General features: G+C 42.7%; 1 protein-coding gene across 1 annotated transcript; it reads left to right on the forward strand.

Annotated features, from left to right (window-relative positions):
• Window positions 1-974: 974 nt before the first annotated feature.
• LOC139759712 (uncharacterized) lies at window positions 975-13,044 on the forward strand. The gene is made up of 8 exons (XM_071682108.1): window positions 975-1,018; window positions 1,428-1,641; window positions 7,843-8,017; window positions 10,029-10,346; window positions 11,162-11,290; window positions 11,464-11,592; window positions 11,854-11,982; window positions 12,200-13,044. The coding sequence occupies exons 1-8, from the start codon at window positions 975-977 to the stop codon at window positions 12,355-12,357; spliced, it is 1,296 nt and encodes a 431-aa protein (XP_071538209.1). The 3' UTR covers window positions 12,358-13,044.
• Window positions 13,045-16,924: the final 3,880 nt, after the last annotated feature.

The raw sequence follows: 16,924 nt of genomic DNA on the forward strand, positions 1-16,924 counted from the left end.
AAAATGGAGAGTAATTTGAATTAATACCATTGCAAGGTAAGCATTCATTTAGTTTCGGTTCCTCCTTCCAAACACACAAAATTTCTTAGAATACACAAGTCAGAACCAATGTTTGCAGCGATCAGAATTTCGAAATCCTCGGATAGTGGAGAGAAGTCTTATGTCTGTGAATGTGGCCTGACCTGGAGAGTTGAAAGGTTTGTTTAACCTCAGCTTATTTCTAAAGGATCTAGCTACATGTTCACTAATGTTTGTGACTGCATGCATCTTATCATTCCTGATGTGCCTCCGCTTCCTAGGGAGTTCACTCGGCACCGTGTGTGTGAATACAATGCGACTGCTACGAAAGAGAGTTTCACACTGATGTTATCCCATCTCTCAACTTTGTGGATTACTACCATGTCTTTAAACCTATGTGCGTATCTAATTCAGGTGTGTGTGTGTGTGTGTGTGCATGAGAATGTACGTTTTATGTCAGACTTACATAACGAAATTTGATAATTTTGGAGAAGTTAAGTCGTGCAGGTGTTTTAACTCATGTTCGATAGTGTCGTGTTTTTATGACCGCAATCGGTACACATGTGGAACGCAACAATGATAGTAATCTTCACACCCTTAATGCTATGTGATCTGTATAATGTGTCATGAACAGTTAGCTTTGATTTCTGTCAGGGAAGTCCCGTCCCAACTTCTCAACAGTTGGATAATCATGTCCTTCTTCATAAACACTTTGTTTCAAGGTTCAATTTATTCTTTATTCTTTCGTACACTCAGTATCCTAACCCTATGCACTGACGTAACCTGTAAGGGTCAGATCGAAGTCCAGTGGTGTCAAGTGTACAGTGGAGTTGAGGACGTAGAAGGTATTTGACCTCGTACTTACGAGTCAGGTCAAAGGCCAGTGGTGTTCAGGGTGGAGTGAAATGACCTCTCGAATGTAAGGTGAATCAAACTTCATCAAGGGTGCAGTGAAGATGAGTTCAGCGAAGGTTCCCCTCTGTGATGAAAGTGACGATGTGTGAGAGAGCAGAGGGAGAGAACGCTGCATTCGCTCAAATGTCAAGTGTTTGTGGTCTCTGATACTAAAGTTGTTGTATGGACAATTACCTTTTGTCAAGTTGAGAGCGGCCTCGTTAAAGGACATTCCCCCCCTATGAATTATACTTCACATTAAAGGTGTACCCGAAATCTTTTTTCCCCCAGTGTATAAATTTCCCTACAGATGAGTACTGGAAATCGGATCGGGAATACTGCCTGGGTACCCTGGTAAAAAAACTGATAGCAGAACGTCCCCAAAACAAACCCCCCAAGTGTTTGTGTACACCTGATGGTCGGTTACATCACAGAGGTGAATGTACGGCAGAATGAGGGAAAGGGAGGGTACGGAATCCCATATAATGCCCATATGTCTGCTTTTGAAACCATAGTGGAGTTCACGCCTCTAGGGCGAGCAGTCCTACGTCGTGTACACCTCAGCCAGCTAGAGTCCCCACTCGCAGGTCAGATCGAACCACCAGCTCAGCAGTAGCACCAAAAATCAGGAGCAGCAACAACACCAGCATCATGAGAACACCTACGTTACTGATACTCTCCTGTCTGTCCTTCAGTCTAGCAAAAAATGAGAGAGAGGATGAATCTCAGGTAAGTCTTAGAAAGCCTTGGCGACCCCATCTTGAAAACCTTGCCATGGATGCAAGTTTCGTGCAAGGTTCGGAGGTCACTCGTCCCCTCAATACCCAGGTCAATATACCATACGACAACCGATGGTTTTAAAGTACAAATAATATGTAGGTCGAGAAGTTTGTAACTAAAGTTTCTTGGGATCATTGCTTAATAAAGTTGTCTACGATTTACCTCTAGGGGTCTAGGATTCGAGCTGGGGTTGTTCAAGTTGTGTAACCATCGCGATGGTTCAGGTGTCTGGGAGAAGGCTTTCGAATGCTATCACCTTCATCCCACTTAACCCTGACCTACCCTGTAGGGTGATATCTTTACCGCAGCACGACTCCTCCTCAACAGAGGTGATTTTATTGTTACTCAATTCGTTCGTCTACGATGCTTTCATACTTCATCCATCCCATCGCTCCGACCTGCACCCCACATTTGCTGTTCTCGTCATGTTGAGCAAGTTGTGAGCTACACCGCAGTCAGGTCAGTTCCGGAATCGCCAGAGTCTGGGTGCGTTTGTTAACGACTCTACCCAGTGCCGTGGCCACGTCTTCAGCGGCTAGGCCGATAACACAGGCCCTAACCGGCAGGATCTTTATGTACAAGATCTTCAATGTCGATAGATCAAATATTCTTTTTTCCAAGCAAATACCTGGCTGTGCCAGGTAATATATCTTTCTCTAACTGGAGGATTGTGATGACTTCAAGTTCTGCGACCAAGGCCCTCTTACAAACACACTTTACAGCAATAAATAAATGACTGTTCCAGTAGATGTTCAACGTACTGCATGTTCGCGTCGATTCTGTGAATATGAGTACGGGAACTCATCAAATCATGGCATTATCTGCAGAGATGCGGAATGGCAGCCTGCAGCCACAGGTTAGGAGGCACGCAAACCACATTGTTCAAACTGGGATCTGTACCAGTGCAATGACCACATGAATATATGCATCCAGAAATGCATACGGAGCATGGAAATTGGACTGTCTGATAATGGAGGAAATCACAGGCGAGATATTTATTGCCACGAGAGCAAGACTGGTTGACAGAGATGCTTCATGGATGCGATATGAATGTATGCAATGAAAGGATGTGGTGTGATTCAACGTAGACGTGCAAGTGTGCAGAGAAAGATTAACAAGTGGCAAAACAACTTAAAGATCAGCAAATACACAAAATGGATTCGAATTTGATTGTAGTTGGCTTCCTCTTTCCTTGGGAAAACAATGTACAGTCCCTCTCCTAGTCCACCAGTGGCTAGGGGACAACTTTAAATGTAACTCTGTGATACAGAGTTACAATAACATGCACTGCCTCGAGGAACGTAACCTGAGAGATAAGAATTCTTTTAACCTCTTTCCAGACACTCTGTCTTGCTTATGAAGTGTTTCTCAATATTCTTTATTTCTTCATGCCGTATGATGCAGCAGTACACATTTTTCTTCCTATGAAAATGTATTTGATATTTTCAACATCAACTTTCCATCCCTCGTGTGAAAGTTCTCATTATATTACTTATTATGAGGCTTGATAATTCTCACTCGTCAGTACGCTGCTTGAACTCATGCTTCTCATTTTTCAGATCTTCGAAGTTTCCTTCTCATTCCATTTCAGGCCTTCGTAGCGAGTAGCCTATGCATTGTTAATGGTTCCATGACTTCCACAGCTCTCATTTTTCTTGTAAAATTCCTAACTTTCCTTGCAGTATGCAGTCTGTTGTGGATGAGAGAACTTGGGAAGCGAGTCAGTTGTTGTTCGCTGATGATACAGCGCTGGTGGCTGATTCGGATGAGAAACTGCAGAAGTTGGTGACTGAGTTTGGTAAAGTGTGTGAAAGAAGAAAGCTGAGAGTAAATGTGAATAAGAGCAAGGTTATTAGGTACAGTAGGGTTGAGGGACAAGTCAATTGGGAATAAGTTTGAATGGAGAAAAACTGGAGGAAGTAAAGTGCTTTAGATATCTGGGAGTGGATTTGGCAGCGGATGGAACCAGAGAAGCTGAAGTGAGTCATAGGGTGGGGGAGGGGGCGAAAATCCTGGGAGCCTTGAAGAATGTGTGGAAGGCGAGAACATTATCTCCGAAAGCAAAAATGGGTATGTTTGAAGGAATAGTGGTTCCGACAATGTTGTATGGTTGCGAGGCGTGGGCTATACATAGAGTTGTGCAGAGGAGGGTGGATATGCTGGAAATTAGATGTTAGAGGACAATATGTGGTGTGAGGTGGTTTGACCGAGTAAGTAATGAAAGGATAAGAGAGATGTGTGGTAATAAAAAGAGTGTGGTTGAGAGAGCAGAAGAGGGTGTTTTGAAATGGTTTGGTCACATGGAGAGAATGAGTGAGGAAAGATTGACCAGGAGGATATATGCGTCAGAGGTGGAGGGAACGAGGAGAAGTGGGAGACCAAATTGGAGGTGGAAAGATGGAGTGAAAAAGATTTTGAGTGACTGGGGCCTGAACATGCAGGAGGGTGAAAGGCGTGCAAAGAATAGAGTGAATTGGAACGATTTGGTATACCGGGGTCGACGTGCTGTCAATGGATTGAACCAGGGCATGTGAAGCATCTGGGGCAAACCATGGAAAGTTTTGTGGGCCTGGATGTGGAAAAGGAGCTGTGGTTTCGGTGCATTATACATGACAGCTAGAGACTGAGTGTGAACGAATGTGTCCTTTGTTGTCTTTTCCTAGTGCTACCTCGCGCACATGCGTGGTAAGGGGGTTGTCATTTCATGTGTGGCAGGGTGGCGACGGAAATGAATAAGGGCAGACAGTATGGATTATGTACATGTGTATATATGTATATGTCTGTGTGTGTATATATATGTATACGTTGAGATGTATAGGTATGTATATGTGCGTGTGTGGACGTGTGTGTATATACATGTGTATGTGGTTGGGTTGTGCCATTCTTTCGTCTGTTTCCTTGCGCTACCTCGCTAACGCGGGAGACGGCGACAAAGTATAATAACAAAAATAATATATAATATTATTGTTGACTGGTTGGTAAGGTTATTTAATGTATGTATGATTCATGGTGAGGTGCCTGAGGATTGGCGGAATGCGTGCATTGTACAAAGGCAAAGGGGATAAGAGTGAGTGCTCAAATTACAGAGGTATAAGTTTGTTGAGTATTCCTGGGAAATTATATGGGAGGGTATTGATTGAGAGGGTGAAGGCATGTACAGAGCATCAGATTGGGGAAGAGCAGTGTGGTTTCAGAAGTGGTAGAGGATGTGTGGATCAGGTATTTGCTTTGAAGAATGTATGTGAGAAATACTTAGAAAAGCAAATGGATTTGTATGTAGTATTTATGGATCTGGAGAAGGCATATGATAGAGTTGATAGAGATGGTCTATGGAAGGTATTACGAATATATGGTGTGGGAGGCAAGTTGTTAGAAGCAGTGAAAAGTTTTTATCGAGGATGTAAGGCATGTGTACGTATAGGAAGAGAGGAAAGTGATTGGTTCTCAGTGAATGTAGGTTTGCGGCAGGGGTGTGTGATGTCTCCATGGTTGTTTAATTTGTTTATGGATGGGGTTGTTAGGGAGGTGAATGCAAGAGTTTTGGAGAGAAGGGCAAGTATGCAGTCTGTTGTGGATGAGAGAGCTTGGGAAGTGAGTCAGTTGTTGTTCGCTGATGATACAGCGCTGGTGGCTGATTCATGTGAGAAACTGCAGAAGCTGGTGACTGAATTTGGAAAAGTGTGTGAAAGAAGAAAGCAGCGAGTAAATGTGAAAAAGAGCAAGGTTGTTAGGTACAGTAGGGTTGAGGGTCAAGTCAATTGGGAGGTAAGTTTGAATGGAGGAAAACTGGAGGAAGTGAAGTGTTTTAGATATCTGGGAGTGGATTTGGCAGCGGATGGAACCATGGAAGCGGAAGGAAATCATAGGGTGGGGAAGGGGGCGAAAATTCTGGGAGCCTTGAAGAATGTGTGGAAGTCGAGAACATTATCTCGGAAAGCAAAAAAGGGTATGTAAGGGTATGTTTGAAGGAATTGTGGTTCCAACAATGTTGTATGGTTTCGAGGCGTGGGCTATGGATAGAGTTGTGCGAAGGAGGGTGGATGAGCGGGAAATGAGATGTCTGAGGACAATATGTGGTGTGAGGTGGTTTGATCGAGTAATAATAGGGTAAGAGAGATGTGTGGTGATACAAAGGGTGTGGTTGAGAGAGCAGAAGAGGGTGTTTTGAAATGTTTTGGTCACATGGAGAGGATGAGTGAGGAAAGATTGACCAAGAGGATATATGTGTCAGAGAAGGAGGGAACGGGGAGAAGTGGGAGACCAAATTGGAGGTGGAAAGATGGAGTGAAAAAGATTTTGAGTGATCGGGGCCTGAACATGCAGGAGGGTGAAAGGCGTGCAAGGAATAGAGTGAATTGGAACGATTTGGTATACTGGGGTCGACGTGCTGTCAATGGATTGAACCAGGGCATGTGAATCGTCTGGGGTAAACCATGAAAAGTTCTGTGGGGCCTGGATGTGAAAAGGGAGCTGTAGTTTCAGTGCATTATCACATGACAGCTAGAGACTGAGTGTGAACGAATGTGGCCTTTGTTGTCTTTTCCTGACGCTACCTCGCACACATGCGGGGGGAGGGTGTTGTTATTTCATGTGTGGCGAGGTGGCGATGGGAATGAATAAAGGCAGACAGTATGAATTATGTACATGTGTATATATGTATATGTCTGTGTGTGTATATATATGTATACGTTGAGAAGTATAGGTATGTATATGTACGTGTGTGGACGTGTATGTATATACTTGTGTATGTGGGTGGGTTGGCCATTCTTTCGTCTGTTTCCTTGCCTACCTCGCTAACACGGGAGACAGCGACAAAGCAAAATAATAGATATATATACACTGTATGTCAACTTTCTCTCATGAAAATATAAACAGTTTTCGTGTAATGCATAAGCAGAGTCTAAGAGGAAAAAACAGTGCGCATTCTATTTCATCGGAACAAAGTTTCACTAGTGTCGTGCTAATGGAGAGAGAGAGAGAGAGAGAGAGAGAGAGAGAGAGAGAGAGAGAGAGAGAGAGAGAGAGAGAGAGAGAGAGAGAGAGGCGGGGGGTACGTCGTTAAATTAATGAACTGGCACACCTGTAGGGTTGTTAACCTTCTTGACTGACATCACAAGTGTGTACTCATACTATGTGTGTGTGTGTGTGTGTGTGTGTGTGTGTGTGTGTGTGTGTCCCACTTGCGTCATCACCGTCTATACCAATGGGCGCCAAGCAAGACTCCGTTATAACTTTATGTGAAGCAATTTCGACGAAGATGCGGTAGCTGTTTGGACTCGATTATGACACTAATTTACACACTTTTGAACTTGAATGATGCTTATTGGACGATTTCTATACTTTGCAATTACGTCTGTCCTAATGTTTCTCCATTATATAGACCTCCTCTCTTCGGAAGTAACACCTTCTATGATGACTAAGGACAACCATTTGTGTGATGTAAATAACCCCCAACTTGAATCATCAGCAAAAACAAGAAGTGATTACAGATATTCTGTATCCTCCTGAATCCTCAGTGTATCTATGGCTGGCTGTAACCTGCGGACCACAGCAACACTGTATTGATCAACCTGTTGACAACGAGGTGTCGACAGGAAGACAATGTTTCTCATGAATATTACCTCTGGTTCTTCACTCATTTCCTGGTTACATTCAGAATATCACAATGTACGACGATGGCAATTAAGAAATTTACTCTTCTATAAACATTTTAGCCTTGAAGAAGGCCATTTACTTGGTTATTTCTTATAATAAAACTTATTTTCATGTTTTGCATAATCAAAACGAATTTGCTAGAAAGTCATCCATGTTATAGATATCTTAATCACATTACCTAAGGCACCTTTAACGAGACTCCTACATTTATAAGAATGCGTTACAATAAGTAGCAGGGAAATGATGGATTTCTTTGAAGAGTGTACGTCGACGAGATTGCATTGAACATCTTCCCACTTCAGTAGCTTTGTACTGTTAATGGTTACACTTCCTAATTTTCTTAGGTGCCAAAACTCTACCCTAACTGTTATCTTATTTGGAATCCATATACTTCATCAATAGTTTGCAGGAAACTCAAGCATTTTTTCTTTTTCATCTCAGACTTTTACCCTGGCTGAAATTAATGCCTTCATTTTTTATCTTTTCTCTCCAAAGAACATGACGTTGGTCGCTGAAGATGAGCAGTCTCCACGAATAGTGTGTACGAAATCTTTGGTTCAGAAGTGTGTGTCGGAAGGAGGGGTCTGCATCACTGCGTCCAAATATTGTCCCACAAAGACTAAAGTCTACGCCAGCGTTGACTGTGACCCGTGCACCTGCTGTCCAAAGGGTACGTATTGGGACAAAGGACATACAAGATAAGGTACGCCCTGGGCAATGCTCTAAAGTCGGGGGCCTATACCCTCCCATATACCCCATCACAGTGGCTCCAACTATCGGTGAGAAGACAAAAACTATTGCCTACCATATCAGAGTTTCCTCATAAATAGTCTGGGAATCATAAACACTTGGAACATATCATTACAGTACCTGGTGCAACGCCTAAACTTGACTGTCAGCGAGTATAATGTTTCAATGGCACTACACGAAACACAATAAGTTGTAATAAATAGTTCATGGGTATTTGATAAGCGACAGTAGATGTTATACAAGTATGCAAAATAGTATAGTCTTGCAGCATATAACAATAACGTTGTACGGTGACCAGTTTACTCCCGGGAATGAAAAAAATACATACATACAACAGTCAAATGCTGAACCAAAACATTGCACGTGTAAAACGTTCACCAAAATGACATGACCCAAAGGTTGTTACCCACACTTCGTGTTCAACTGCGCAGTTTTGATCTGTACAGTTCAAATGACGAAAAGCAGAGTATATAATGGCCAATGGTGTTGACCTGCAGTATCAATTGACTGTGGAGGAAGAGGGCTGTAAATGTACGGAAGCGAGACAGGGAATGAAGGAAATTATCATGCTTTTAATGATATAATGTAACACCTTATGAAGAAAATGTTTCAAGATGAACATTAATGAAACGTTAGGAAACAGAGATATGTTGCGCTTGTAATACTAACTTCAATGCAAGACAGGATGGCTGCACAGAGCGGCTGGCTGGTGCTGCTAGGCGAGGTAGGTGCCCCGTTGCAGAGCAGTGGTGTGTGGGTGGTGGGAGCTGGTTCACTAGTGTGGCCTGTGTGCTGTCTACACACCAATCACGACCTTCCTTCACTTAGGTTAAACGAGGAATAGTGGTTCCTGCACCTTGATAGATAACAGTGGTGCCTGTCCCCCTGATAAATAATATTGGTGCCCCCTGATAAATAATAATTTTCTAGGATTTACTTGTGTGAGGTTATTGTTAAGTGAGAACTGGTGGAAACAATAGGCCGGAGCGCCGTGCCTGAATGGAAAGGATCGCAACTGGGTAATGACTGTTAGACGGTCGTTGTGCGAGCAGTTTCTTCGTATGCCATTTTCTCCATTATTTCATATACGTATTATTTGCATTGACGTTTATCATGGAAATAGACGTAAGAATAGGAGTTGCTGTTACTGATCTTATTTTCTTAATGATACAAATACTGTGGGATACTTACGTACCAAATCTTGTTGCTCGTCCAACACAACTGAAATAGTCTTACAGATTTCTCTTCGTTTTCATGTACTTTAAGCTTTATGAAACAGTTGTAATTAACGTCATACGTCCTACAACAGTTGATGGTAAATCCTAAAACAAGATCTTATTTCAAACATTTATGATAACTGATCAGTTTAGTTACTGCTAACAGATTCTGGCGACTGTAATTCCTTGGTTATAATGACACATTGCTTCCTCGCCTCACCGATAGAGGGAGCAACAATCAGTAATGCTTGGGGGTTGATAGGGGTAAACGCCCGGATGTAGAGCGTGACTTTTACAAAACTCCTGGCATATTATATTACATACTGGACGAGGTACGTGCTGGACGAATGTATGACGGGAACCTATCACGGTTCACAGCGCCTTCATAGCATCAGTGCTGATGTCTTAGGCCATCTTAGGGTAGCAATATCTCTCGATATAATCTATCATTAAAAAAAAAAAAAACATAAAGGAGATAAAGAATAATAAAACTATGTTTTGTATATCAAAACGAACCTAGAACATAGATCTTGTGTACAGGAAGAATCTTAACACTGTGATATAACTTTAGGTTGCTAAATAGGCTACGAATATACTTTAAACATTAGAAATAGGGTGGGAAATATGATAACTTGTCTAAAACTTGCCCTAAGTGAGTCCTCAGTACCTGACGACGACCACTAGAGTGTATCACCACGACGTCTCTCCTTCCAGAACCCATAACAGAACCACCACTTCAATGCCACCTAACCTCTGATTGTTGGAAGAAAGGTGGCAGCTGCATCGCGAAGCACGAGAAATGCATGGGCCATCCTCTGCTCGGACTGTGTGATGGGATCGACTGCCTGTGCTGCGTTCCTGAGATGACAGAGGAACCTGAACCCGACACGACACCAGCACCTGGTTGCCAGATAACCTCTGAGTGTTGGAATAAGGGCGGCATCTGCGTCGAGAAAAAAGGGGAATGCATGGGTTCTCTTCAGACGGGACTCTGTGATGGGCCCGATTGTCTGTGCTGTGTTCCTGACGAAGGTAGGGGAATCTACGTTCGTCCCTGCATTAGCCTTCCACATCTTGCTTGAATAAACAAACTTCATATATTCATAAATGAACCTCCTAAATAGTCGTAATACTTCAGTGTCATCGAATGTTCTTTATTTTTCACCACCCACCAATTGCATGAGTCCCCCATTCTTTCAGTTATATTTCTTAAAAGAAAACAAATAAGAATGATCTGTGTCTAGCTACAACTCACGTGATCCTAGACAACTGAGGCAGAGTAACTCATCTGAGGCAGCCAGACCCTCCTCCTATTCCACTTCATCCTAAATCCTTATCTCCCTCAAGGTTCTCTGTAGGAGACCTGTGTCGCAAGACTCCCTGCGGATCATCATCAATCAGTCACTCTACAGCTGTGAGACTATCATCCGAAAGGAGTTAGATCATTTCATTAACACCAGAAATGTTTTCGTATACAGGAAGACACATTCATGACACCAGTTTGTTGTAGAATCCACATCATCATCAGGTTTCCTAAATGCAACAGCTTATGATAGCTTGACTAATACATGGCGACAGTCGCTGCTCTTGAATGAGCTGCAGATCCAAGAATTAATGTAAGAATAGAAAAGATTCTTGCAGTTCTTTATGTTCGGCTGACAGGAGGGAAAGGTGTTGGTGTTGTGCTCCTGCTGTGAGTGAATGATTTTGAGAGAATGTTGCACTGGAGGACGTTTCGTTGGCTTGGAAGAGATCTTTATTTTATGTCTCTAGGAACCATATTAAGTCTTAATACCTCCAACACTTCATGGGTTCTACATGATCACTCAAGCAGTGCTCTCCAACAGGCTGCAGTCCCAGGAATAAATGTAAGAATAGAGGAGGTTCCTGCAAGAAAACTGTGTGTTCGGCTGGAGAGAAGGAGATCGCTAATGGGTGTAAGGGCGATGGTTGCTGGTGCTGTGTTCCTGAGGAGAGTGAGTGATTCTGTGAAAGATGAAAAAAGTTCTTTTGGAAGGCGTCTTGTTGTCTTCTCAGAGACAGGTGTTGATGACATTGATTTGTATTCCATAGTTGTATCTTCAGAGGGTCCATAACCTTCCTCTTACATGCATGTGGGTTTAATGAAGATCGTGTTGCTCTCCCACAGAGTGCAGTCCCAGAAATAGGTGCAAGAAGAAAGGCGGAACCTGCCAAGAATCTCCATGTTCACCAGACGAGAAAGAGATCACAAATGGATGCACTGGTACTGGCTGCTGGTGCTGTGCTCCTGTTGAAGGTGAGTTGCTCATATCAGATTCTAAAAGCAGGCAACTCCTCACATACCTGTAAAAAGTATAAAGTTCACATCAGGTCGATGTGAGGTAACTTAAGGTTCTGTCTAGCTGTTTCATGTCTACGGGATTTTCACAGTTATTTTTGCCCATCAGTTTCAGTGTCCACCATTGCCTCTTGAAGCAACAGCGACCTATAAGGAAGGTCATTAGGCCTGCAACCCCATCTAATATGTGACTGAAAGTTTAACTTCCTCGCTTCCCAGTGATGTGCAAAATCAAGAAATCCTGCAGCAAGAAAGGCGGCTCCTGCAAGGAGACCTGTGCGGAAGGGGAGGTGCTACATGCTGGGGGGTGTGGTAGCAAAGGATGCAGCTGCTGCATACCAGAGACACGTGAGTAGTTGCCAACTTTCTTGCCAACAAAGAAGAAAGTTATGTACTCAAGGACGACCCAGAGTGCACTTGATAAGGGACCTGATGCCCTTTATCATGATAATTACAGTACTAGTTCTGTTAATCCAAATAATTCTTGGAGATAATGGCCGTCTTGATAATGTCTCAAGCTTCCACAGGCTTTTGTAAACATGACATATTCTGATCTCCTCTCCAGAATGCACTATTCGGAAGAAATGCGAGAAATATGGTGGGGTCTGCAAGATGTCTTGTTCGGAGGAAGAACACGAGGTTGTCAAGGGCTGCACTGGCAAGGATTGCCTGTGTTGTGCCCCAAGACATGTAGGTAAGAGCAAGAACCTCACTCCTCACTGACCAGGGAGTAGAGCTTGAGGGACAGTACCCTTACCCAAGACGGCAGTGTGACATGCCCTCACCACACTCCCACACGACGGTTGTATGACACAATGCACTTTACTGTTACAAGTCTTGTGGATTTATTCGGCACTGTATGGTACAGGAACACACTCACATTAAGTGCTTTATGTGAAGGTTATGTGAGTTGCCTTTTTTTTTTTTTGATTTTCTATTACGATGGTCAGAAATTTGCTCCATTTCTTGTGTTATGCAACTCCATTTTCCCCTGATGTTCAAATTAAGAGAGTCCAAGAGTACCTTTGTTACAGTATGTGGCGTATAATCCCCTTTTATAATTACTTTTCGATGGATGACGTGAAAATGTTTTAGATTTATTGCTTGTCTGTTCATCTTTAGTTTACTATTCTTAGTCTTTTTAACATATGGGCCGGAGGAAGAGATATGAGGGGAGATGCCTTCTGCTTTGCTATCCTATGTCTGCCACATTTTAGGTAAAGGTAGCTGATAACCTCGTGATTAACTATAAGATCTCCTGCTATCTGTCCTTCCCATGTACTGTGATGTTGATCAGCCTTCTTATTAGGTCGGCCGAGCTCTTCAAAGGGGCTCCACTGATCTATCTCAGTAATTCTGACTAGGTTTAGTGTTTGAAGATGATTACATTGAAATAAAACTCCAATTGGACTCATTGTTTCCATTACCAATTCTCCTAACTTCATTTATCATGATGTAAGGCATGTGTACGTGTAGGAAGAGAGGAAAGTGATTGGTTCTCAGTGAATGTAGGTTTGCGGCAGGGGTGTGTGATGTCTCCATGGTTGTTTAATTTGTTTATGGATGGGGTTGTTAGGGAGGTAAATGCAAGAGTTTTGGAAAGAGGGGCAAGTATGAAGTCTGTTGGGGATGAGAGAGCTTGGGAAGTGAGTCAGTTGTTGTTCGCTGATGATACAGCGCTGGTGGCTGATTCATGTGAGAAACTGCAGAAGCTGGTGACTGAGTTTGGAAAAGTGTGTGGAAGAAGAAAGTTAAGAGTAAATGTGAATAAGAGCAAGGTTATTAGGTACAGTAGGGTTGAGGGTCAAGTCAATTGGGAGGTGAGTTTGAATGGAGAAAAACTGGAGGAAGTGAAGTGTTTTAGATATCTGGGAGTGGATCTGGCAGCGGATGGAACCATGGAAGCGGAAGTGGATCATAGGGTGGGGGAGGGGGGGAAAATCCTGGGGGCCTTGAAGAATGTGTGGAAGTCGAGAACATTATCTCGGAAAGCAAAAATGGGTATGTTTGAAGGAGTAGTGGTTCCAACAATGTTGTATGGTTGCGAGGCGTGGGCTATGGATAGAGTTGTGCGCAGGAGGATGGATGTGCTGGAAATGAGATGTTTGAGGACAATGTGTGGTGTGAGGTGGTTTGATCGAGTGAGTAACGTAAGGGTAAGAGTGATGTGTGGAAATAAAAAGAGCGTGGTTGAGAGAGCAGAAGAGGGTGTTTTGAAGTGGTTTGGGCACATGGAGAGGATGAGTGAGGAAAGATTGACCAAGAGGATATATGTGTCGGAGGTGGAGGGAACAAGGAGAAGAGGGAGACCAAATTGGAGGTGGAAAGATGGAGTGAAAAAGATTTTGTGTGATCGGGGCCTGAACATGCAGGAGGGTGAAAGGAGGGCAAGGAATAGAGTGAATTGGAGCGATGTGGTATACCGGGGTTGACGTGCTGTCAGTGGATTGAAGCAAGGCATGTGAAGCGTCTGGGGTAAACCATGGAAAGCTGTGTAGGTATGTATATTTGCGTGTGTGGACGTATGTATATACATGTTTATGGGGGGGTTGGGCCATTTCTTTCGTCTGTTTCCTTGCGCTACCTCGCAAACGCGGGAGACAGCGACAAAGTATAATAAAAAAAAAATAAAATAATAATATATATATATATATATATATATATATATATATATATATATATATATATATATATATATATATATATATATATATATATATATAAAACTGTACCTCTGACAATAACACGTTCTAAGATGTTGCTCTATTGTAAGAATTCTTTACCAGAGGTAGACACACCGTGCGAGGCATAGGGATAATTTGCAGGGTCTTAGAGAAAGCGTTCCAATGCGGGAACATGAACAAACTCAGACAAAAATATAGGTCAAATGTGTTTGGAAACATGAGAACCCATAGAAAAAAATACACCGAATAAGATAATGAAACAACAGTAAGAATTGTCATGAAGCTTCTGTAACGCCTGCTCTTCCAGTGGAAAAATGGCAGGAACTAACCTGGAGTTCGCTTCTGGAAGGCAGACACCTTCAGTACTGTCCTGTCTTTTTCCGTTTTCAACACCAACTGTGGGAGGTAGACCCCCGTACCTCGATCACGGTCTTCAGCCCTTCAAGAAATTTGTCTGCTGCTTTGATGTTTACACTGACAGCTTCACTCGTGATGGGAACTTTATGAAATGAAGTCGGTTCATTTTTTGGAACTACTCGAACCATCCTCCGAACCATAAACCAACACGTTTTAGTTGACTCTTTGCCTATCTAGGTCTTGAAATGATCAAGGAGGCTCAGTGACGTCTGAATAATCAGCATCTTGCTGAGTGGCGTGCGGTATGCATCATGTCATCCTCCCAAGCACTTAACATTTTCTCTATTTTCTCCATGATACTGTTTCGTGTGCGTGTCAGTTCAGTAGCAGTAAGGTCACTGAACTGGTGCTTCGAATGCTTCGAAACACTCACTTTGTTTGGTTTAGAACAAACTTTAAGGTCGATTTCACAAACCCTAACAAATGCACCACTTCACTTTGCCTCCCTCTTGCCTTTATACTCCATAAGAAAAACATTCTCATATCCTAAGAGACAGACTAACTCTGCACTTTCTGCGCAGTCAAACCACGAGAAGATGGTCGTTTGGATGACGTTGTAATGAAAAAAAAACATTCACCTATCGCTACAGATATCATAATGAAGTCTACAGTAATTACCAGAATATGTAGGTCGAGTAGTGGTGGCTGGGAGATGGCACGATTGATCAGTTCGTCTCTGGCTGGTCCAGGAAGCTCTTTGTTGACTGAACGCACTTCTATAATCAAACCCCACACAGCTGCGCACGCGCTCAGCATTGAAGATTTTACTATTCTAAATGGACTGGCATTATATATATATATATATATATATATATATATATATATATATATATATATATATATATATATATATATAAGGACTTGGTAGCTTCACAACTGATAACCATTCCGAAAGTGATTGTTCTCGTTTTCCCCGACAGAGTGCACCACTAAGCCTTTATGTATGAAAAGACAAGGAGAATGCAAGCAGGAGTGTTCAGAAAACGAGGTGGAGGTGGCCCATGGTTGCTCTGGCGACGGTTGCAAGTGCTGCGCTCCTGAACCAGGTTATTCTATTATAACATATATTGTTTGCGGTACAGATTGGTGTCCTAAAGAGCCCAACGCATGCTGAGGGTGAGGTTTATTGAATACCTTAGCGATAAGATTCGATACCCATTTTTTCTTTTGCAGAGAGTTGGATCTCATGGGGAGACCTTTATTTTAGGCTAGAGGTAAGAATAGGAGGGAGAATGTCCATTCAAAGCAACCAGGATTAAGACAGTATAACAATTCTTACATTTGGATGTCCAGTTTATATAATGTATATTGTTTATTTGCCTATTTAGCTACGAATGTTTTCATAATGTATCTTTCTATTCATCAATCTATTTTTTTCTTTCAGATTTGGGAGTAATCAAAACATGTGATATTCTTTTTCTATCTCTAACCTGTTTAAGAAGATTTCCTCTTGCAGTTCACCATGAAGAGCAGAATATTTGAAGAATTCTTTCATCTACATAAGTTCAAGCAGACTACACTCCGGAAGCCATTTGTGAAGAAAAGCACTGAGTCTGCCAGTAAGAACGGTCGTTTAAGGAGATCAAGATAACCATGGGTCATCCTTAGATTGGTGGCTCTCTCTCTCTCTCTCTCTCTCTCTCTCTCTCTCTCTCTCTCTCTCTCTCTCTCTCTCTCTCTCTCTCTCTCTCTCTCTCTCTCTCATCACGTCCTTTATCCAGCAATAAAGATCAAACATCTTTCTTTGAATCCCGATGATCTATAACGTGAAGCGGTCGACGGAACCAGTTATTCCAATTTCATGTCGAGCAGTTACGCCTGGAGAAATTGATCCTTCACGAACATATTACTAAACTCTCATATCTTACGTCTTACGTCAAAAGTTCCAGCCATGGACAAAAGGCACTTGCCTCGTCAAGGACAGGCGTTGCGAAGAACGTAGAAAAGGGGAAGATTAAGCGTTCTTAAAGGAGGTGGAAAAGACTTTTTATGTGGAAAAGGTCTGATCAGGGCGTTGTTGGCTGGGAAGGGGGGGAAAAAAAGGAGGGTAAGAAACACAGATGAGGAGGATCACTTTATCACTAGCCTTTCCTTCCTCTTATACCTGTTCGCCGTTTCCTGCGTTAGTGAGGGAGCTCTAAGAACAGACGAAGAGCTTCCAGGAGAAGGAACACTCCTCGCTTGGCTCC

The sequence above is a fragment of the Panulirus ornatus genome, chromosome 34, assembly GCF_036320965.1.
Source record: "Panulirus ornatus isolate Po-2019 chromosome 34, ASM3632096v1, whole genome shotgun sequence".
Classification (NCBI taxonomy): domain Eukaryota; kingdom Metazoa; phylum Arthropoda; class Malacostraca; order Decapoda; family Palinuridae; genus Panulirus; species Panulirus ornatus.

Coding starts and splice junctions, on each gene's coding strand:
- LOC139759712 (XM_071682108.1), top strand. CDS start 975: ATGAGTTCAGCGAAGGTTCCCCTCTGTGATGAAAGTGACGATGT. Junction 1,642..7,842: donor AGAGAGAGGATGAATCTCAG/GTAAGTCTTAGA, acceptor TTCTCTCCAAAG/AACATGACGTTGGTCGCTGA. Junction 8,018..10,028: donor GTGCACCTGCTGTCCAAAGG/GTACGTATTGGG, acceptor CTCTCCTTCCAG/AACCCATAACAGAACCACCA.